Here is a 6214-nt window from a genome sequence, read left to right as displayed (position 1 = left end):
TGGCTTATTGCAGCCTCCATCTCAGGGCTCAAGCAATCTTCCCACCTCAGCCTCCTGAGTGGCTGGAACCACAGATGAGTGCCACCACACCTGGCTAGTTTTGTTTATTATTATTATTTTTTTAGAGATGAGGTCTCATGATATTGCCCAGGCTGGAACTCCTGATCTCAGGTGATCCTCCCGCCTTGGCCTCACCTACACGTGTGAGTCACTGCACCTGGCCTAGACCATTTACTTTTAATAAGAACAACTTTTTTGTTTTAATTATTTTTTTGAGACAGAGTCTTGCTCTGTCACCCAGACTGGAGTGCAGTGGCATGATCTCTACTTACTGCAACCTTCACCTCCTGGGTTCAAGCAGTTCTTTTGCCTCAGCCTCCCAAGTAACTCTGGTGGCATGTGCCACCATGCCCAGCTAATTTTTGTATTTTTAGTACAGATGGGGTTTCACCATGTTGGCCAGGCTGGTCTCAAACTCCTGACCTCAAGTGATCCGCCTGCCTCGGCCTCCCAAAGAGTTGGGAGTATGGGCGTGAGTCATTATGCCCTGTCTAACTTTTTATCCTATTGATAGATTGTCTTACATGGAGTGAGAGTAATAGCTTTCCAAATATTAAAAAATTTAATTTCCAAATATTAAATCATTTTTAGAATACACTCTACTTCCTCATGGGGTGTTATTCTTTTTATGCTCTGGTGAATTTGTTAGCTGACACAGTTTTTAGGACTTTTGCACCAATATTTATAAATGTGACTCATTTGCAAGTTTTTTTTTTTGGCCTTTTTTGACAGGTTTTAGTATCAATGCTATTACAAAAAGAATTTTGAAGATTTCCCTCTATTTCTACCTTCTAGAATAATTAAAATGTGTTTCTTCCTTAAATGTTTGGTGAAGTTATCCTGCAGAACTAGCAGGACCTAGTGATTTTTGAGGGAGCACTTGACAGCTCTACTCTAGTAACATTGATCTATTAATATTTTATCTTTCTTTTGAGGTAGCTTTGGTAATTTTTAAAAATAATAAAGTGGGTTTCTGACCTAATGAAGGCCTCTGACCTCAGTCATGGCACCAAGATGACAACACACCAGTAATCATACAGTATGTACTTCTTTTGTGTTTGCCTTCTTGCATTCAGTCTATCTATCTATCTAATTTTTGAGATGGAGTCTTGTTCTGTCGCCCAGGCTGGAGTGCAGTGGTGTGATCTTGGCTCATTGCAACCTCTGCCTCCCAGGTTCAAGTGATTCTCGTGTCTCAGCTTCCCGAGTAGCTGGAATTAAAGGTGCCTACCACCACATCTGGCTATTTTTTTTTTTTTTTTTTTTTTTTTTACTAGAAATGGGGTTTCACCATGTTGGCCAGGCCAGGCTCGTCTTGAACTTCTGACCTCAAGTGATCTGCCTGACTCAGTCTCCCAAAGTGCTGGGATTACAGGTGTGAGCCACTGTGCCTGGCCCAATCTATTTTGACGTTTATCCATGTTGTTGCATGGTAGGGATAGTCTTTGAGTTGTAGTTTGTTTCTTTTTATTGGTGAGTAAATATACCATTGTATGGATATACCACAAGTGAATGGATATTTATCCATTTACTTGTTGATGGACACTTGAATGGGATTAATGCCCTTATAAGAGAACTTGAAGGGAGCACCCTAACCCCTTTGGCCCCTTATGCCACATGAGGACACAGTGTTCATCCCTTTATGCCCGTCTTTCTCTTCCACCATGTGAGGATACTTATCCAATGCCATCATCAGAGAGGAACAGGCCCTCACCAGACACTGAACAGGCTGGCCCCTTGATTTTGGACTTTCCTGCCTCTAGAACTGTAAGCAATAAATTTGTATTACTTATAAATTACTGTGGTATTTTGTTATAGCAGCAGAAACTGACTATGACAGGTTTTAATTTGCATTTCCTTGATGACAGATGATGTTGGATGAGTGCTTTCTCATATGCTTATTGGTTATTTGTATATCTTCTTTTATGAAGTGAGTGTTCATCTCTTTTGCCTGTTTTTTTGATTGGGTTGTTTGTCTTTTTATTGAGTTACAGGAGTTCTTTATTCTGGATACAATTTCTTTGTCAGATATATTTCTTCCTAGTCTCCCAGTCTGTGGCTTACTTCCCTTGCTTCCCCTCCCCTTCCCTCCCCTCCCTTCCCTTTCCTTCTTTCTTTTCTCTTTTCTTTTCTTTTCTTTTTGAGACAGGGTCTTACTCTGCCGCCCAGCCTGGAGTGCAGTGGCACAATCATGGCTCACTATAACCTCTGCTTCCCAGGCTCAAGTGATCCTCCTGCCTCAGTCTCCTGAGCAGCTGGGACTACTGGCACAAGCCAACACACCTTGTTAGTTTTTGTAATTTTAGTAGATACTGGCTGGGTTTTGCCGTGTTGCCCATGCTAGTCTGGAACTCCTGGGCTCAAGCCATTTACCCGCCTTGAACTCTTAAAGTGCTTGAAGGGATTACAGGTGTGGGCCGCTGCACCTGGTCCCTGGTCCTATTTTCTTAATAGGTTTTTTTTTTTTTTTTGAGACGGAGTCTCACCCTGTCACCCAGGCTGGAGTGCAGTGGTGTGATCTCCACTCCCTGCAACATCTGCCACCATGCCCAGCTAATTTTTTGTATTTTTAGTAGAGAAGGAGTTTAACCATGTTAGCCAGAATGGTCTCCATCTCCTGACCTTGTGATCTGCCCGCCTGGGCCTCCCAAAGTGCTGGGATTACAGGCGTGAGCCACAGCGCCCGGTCTTTTTTTTTTTTTTGAGATGGAGTCTCACTCTGCCACCCAGGCTGGAGTGCAGTGGCCTGATCTTGGCTCACTGCAACCTCCAGGGTTCAAGCAATTCTCCTGCCTCAGCCTCCTGAGTAGCTGGAACTACAGGCGTGTGCCACCACGCCTGGCTAATTTTTTGTATTTTTAGTAGAGATGGGGTTTCACTGTGTTAGCCAGGATGGTCTCAATTTCCTGACCTCAGGTGATCCACCCTCCTCAGCCTCCCAAAGTGCTGGGATTACAGACATGAGCCACTGTGCCAGGCCAAGTGTTTTTTGATGAGCAGGAGTTTTAAATTTTGATGAGGTCCGTTTATCAATTGTTTTCAGGGTCCATGCTTTTTTTTTTTTAGTTTTTCCTTTTTAAGAGATGGTGTCTCTTTGTCACCCAAGCTGAAGTGCAGTGGACCAATCATAGTTCACTGCAGCCTTGAACTCCTGGGCTCAAGCAATTCTCCTGCCTCAGCCTCCTGAGTATGTGGGATACAGGCTCATGCCACCATGCCTGGCTTTTTTGCATCCTTTCTAGGAAATCTTTCCATACCCCAAGATTTAAAAGATACCCTCCTGTTTTCTTCTAGTAGCTTTATCAATTTGCTTTATATTTAGGCAAGTGATCTCTCTTAAATCGTGTTTTGAATATGGTGTGAGGTAGGGATTGGGTCCCTTCAGGCACATAAATATCTACTTGTTCCAACATCACTTCCTGGTGTTCTTGTCCTAAATCATTTGACCCCATATCAGATGGTTCTCGTTATCTTTCCAACACTAAGCATTGCAGCTAAAAATGTGTCTCATGCAGTCTCTCTCCACTCAAAAAGTGTGGTCTGCAGACCAGCAGCATCACATCACCTGGGAGCTTGTTAGAAATTCAGAATCTGGCACCACCCCAGCATTACACAACCCCCTAGTGAGTCTCAGGCAAGTTACATTTTGAGCGGCAATAGTGTGGATATTTTTTGAGGAATGAGGATAATTTTTGAGGAATGAGGGGAAACGTCATCATGACATTTGCTGCCTCTCACAGCCTCCCCATGCACTACAGCCTGTGGGGCCTGCCAACCCATTTTCCCTGGTTCCTGGGAAGGATTTACTTCCAGACTTGACCTCTGGGTCCACCTCTCCTGACATGTGCTGTGCTGTTCTTTGCTGCTGGGATTGAGGGAAGGGGGCCCACTCACTCACCCACTCCTCACTTTCTAATACCCACAACCACCTGTTCACTCGCCCAGCAGTTCCTATGCTCTCCCCTATACACATTCTTCCACCTGGAACCTCAGTTTTCTCAATTGCAGAACCAAAATAATAATGGTCTTGCTATCAGGAACTACTGTGAAGGGCAGTGATCTGAGGAGTACCTGGGCGTAGAGACAGCACAATGGAGGTCAGTTATTGTCATGGCCATTTCAGAGCTCTTTTTCCAGTAAAGCCCTTGGATGCTGGTGGCCTCTGGTATGTAGCCTCACCCCCCTGCAGCCGGGCAGAATGGAGTCCCCCTTCTCTCCAGCCTGACTTCTCCTCCCCTGCTCCGCGCCCTCAGGGCAGCGTGCACTGATAAATCTTTCCCAGCGCGTTGCATTGTTACAGCGAGTTGCCCTCGCATCCGACCGGCCCCCAGCCCCAGCTCGGGAGATCTTCAAACCCAGAATCTCTGCCTTGGTCGTCTTTGAAGCCCTGGCCCCTGGCACAGCGCCTGGCACCTGGAGGGTGCTCAATAAATGTTTGCAAAATCGAATTCTCTGTTGAGCAGGTGTCCACCCCTCCACTCGAGGAGGGTGGGTTGTGCGGCCGGAAGGGAAGGCTGGCTGTGTGCCAGGGCGGGGGGGACACAGGCAGGGGGCTCAGGGAGCGGGAGAGCGGGAGAGCGGGAGGGGGTACGACGCCGGCTAGCGGAGCCCGGCCCGGGGGGGCGGCGGTGCCAGACGCGGAGGGCGGCCTCTGCTCCTCCCCCGCCTCCTCCCCGCGCCGCGCCTCCTTAGGCTCCGCCACCCCCGCCCTGCGCGGCAGCCGCAGGGAGGGGCCCAGGAAGGCGGAGCCAGCGGCGGCCCAGGCTCGGAGCAGCCGCGCGGCTCCCGTTCGCGGAGCACACATCCCGGCGCGACGAGGTAGAAGGCGGCGCGGGCAACGGACGAGGGAGCTGGGCGCCGCGGCGGGAGGGGCGGGAGACCGGGCCGAGACCCTCCTCTCGTGCTCCCAGGCAGCCTCGCGGCCCACCGAGCCCACCGCGGGGGTCTCAGCCCCGCCCCTCGGCCCCCGCCTCCCTCTTCCCGCGCCCGCCCTGCCGCGCGCCCCCAGCTCCCTGCCGCTCTGCGTCCTCCGGGACCGCCCTCCGAGGTCCCCTGGGGTCGCCGCTTCTGCGCCCAGCGCGCTCCTTGTTCGTCCCACAGGTTCCTTCGGAGAGCGAGCGGGAGTCGGTGCTCGGCCTCCTGCGGGGAGCAGCCCAAGGGTGAGTCCGGCGTGGCGGGGCGAGGCGGGGGCTGGAGGGCCCGGGGCGGTTCTTATGCCTCTTAGTGGCACCGGGGCTCGGCGCCGCGGGCTGGCTCCATGTTTGTGGAATGAATCAATCATGACTCTCCTTCTCCTCTTCCTAAGGAGGACTTTTTGAGGTCCACGTGCTGCAGAGCACCTTGGGGGGCCTCCTGAGATAGGGGTCCCCCCCGCATAGTGGAAGCCCGACTCCCATTTCTCCCCCTCCTCTCTGCACTCCAGTCTGGAGACTCCCTTTGGGTTGGGTCTTGGGGGGTCGGGGAGAGGGGGCTTGTAGGCCCAGCCAGGTAGTTGTGGAAGGTGGGTCCCAGCGGGGGCTTGAGCCAGGGCTCTTACAAGGTTCTAGTGGAGGGGGTGCGCTGCGGAGGACAGCAGACACTGTCAGGCAGGGTCACTTGGCACCTCCAAGGCCAGCCTGGAAGAGCCTGCTTGAATGTGGATTTTGACCCACAACTTTCTGAACCCTTCCACGCCGCTGTTTCTTCATCAAGAAAATGGGAACATTCACAGTCTTTTCTCAGGACTTTGTGCAGACAAAAAATTTATCATAGAAATCACCCCACACAATGCTTGGCACATTGAGAACACTCAGCACATCTTAGCTTTATTTCCTTCCTCTCTGAAAAAAGTGAGCAGAGTTATTTGTTCCCATCTTCTCTGTCCACAGCTTGGTCTCAGAGAACACAGTAGAGGTGTAGTCAGTTTGTTGAATAAATATGCTTGATGGAGCTTCAATACCCACCCCCACCCCCTTCTCCCAGAATCTGCAGGGAGAGGTCAGGACGTGACAACACCAGCATGCCAGTGCTGTCGGAGGACTCTGGTAAGTACCTCCCCCGGGCTGAAGACAAGAGCCTGCCTGGCAGCCTCCAGGCCCTGGCAGTGAGAACCTGGGGAGAGAATGTCCTCACGGCAGGACCGAAGTGCTGTTTGAGGCCCCACTCGGGCTCCTTG

General features: G+C 50.6%; 1 protein-coding gene across 7 annotated transcripts in view; it reads left to right on the top strand.

Moving 5' to 3' along the window:
• The first annotated feature begins 4627 nt into the window (after positions 1 to 4627).
• Positions 4628 to 6214, top strand: part of MPP3 (MAGUK p55 scaffold protein 3) — a 33352-nt gene continuing 31765 nt past the window's right edge. For 4 of the 7 annotated variants that reach the window (XR_013406890.1, XR_013406889.1, XM_077971899.1 and 1 more), the window contains exons 1-2: positions 4798 to 5219; positions 6022 to 6083. Coding sequence is in view for 5 of the 7 variants with exons in the window: in XM_077971899.1 (XP_077828025.1) it covers positions 6059 to 6083 (25 nt within the window). In the remaining 2 variants the exon portion in view is untranslated. Of the gene's footprint in view, positions 5220 to 5968; positions 6084 to 6214 lie in introns of those variants that run through there. The other 3 variants (XM_015119822.3, XM_077971900.1, XM_028836548.2) reach the window with 2 other exon arrangements.

This window comes from Macaca mulatta, chromosome 16 (genome assembly GCF_049350105.2).
Source record: "Macaca mulatta isolate MMU2019108-1 chromosome 16, T2T-MMU8v2.0, whole genome shotgun sequence".
In the NCBI taxonomy this organism is placed as follows: domain Eukaryota; kingdom Metazoa; phylum Chordata; class Mammalia; order Primates; family Cercopithecidae; genus Macaca; species Macaca mulatta.
Note: the sequence above shows the minus strand (reverse complement) of the source record. Positions and strands in the feature narration are given on the sequence as shown.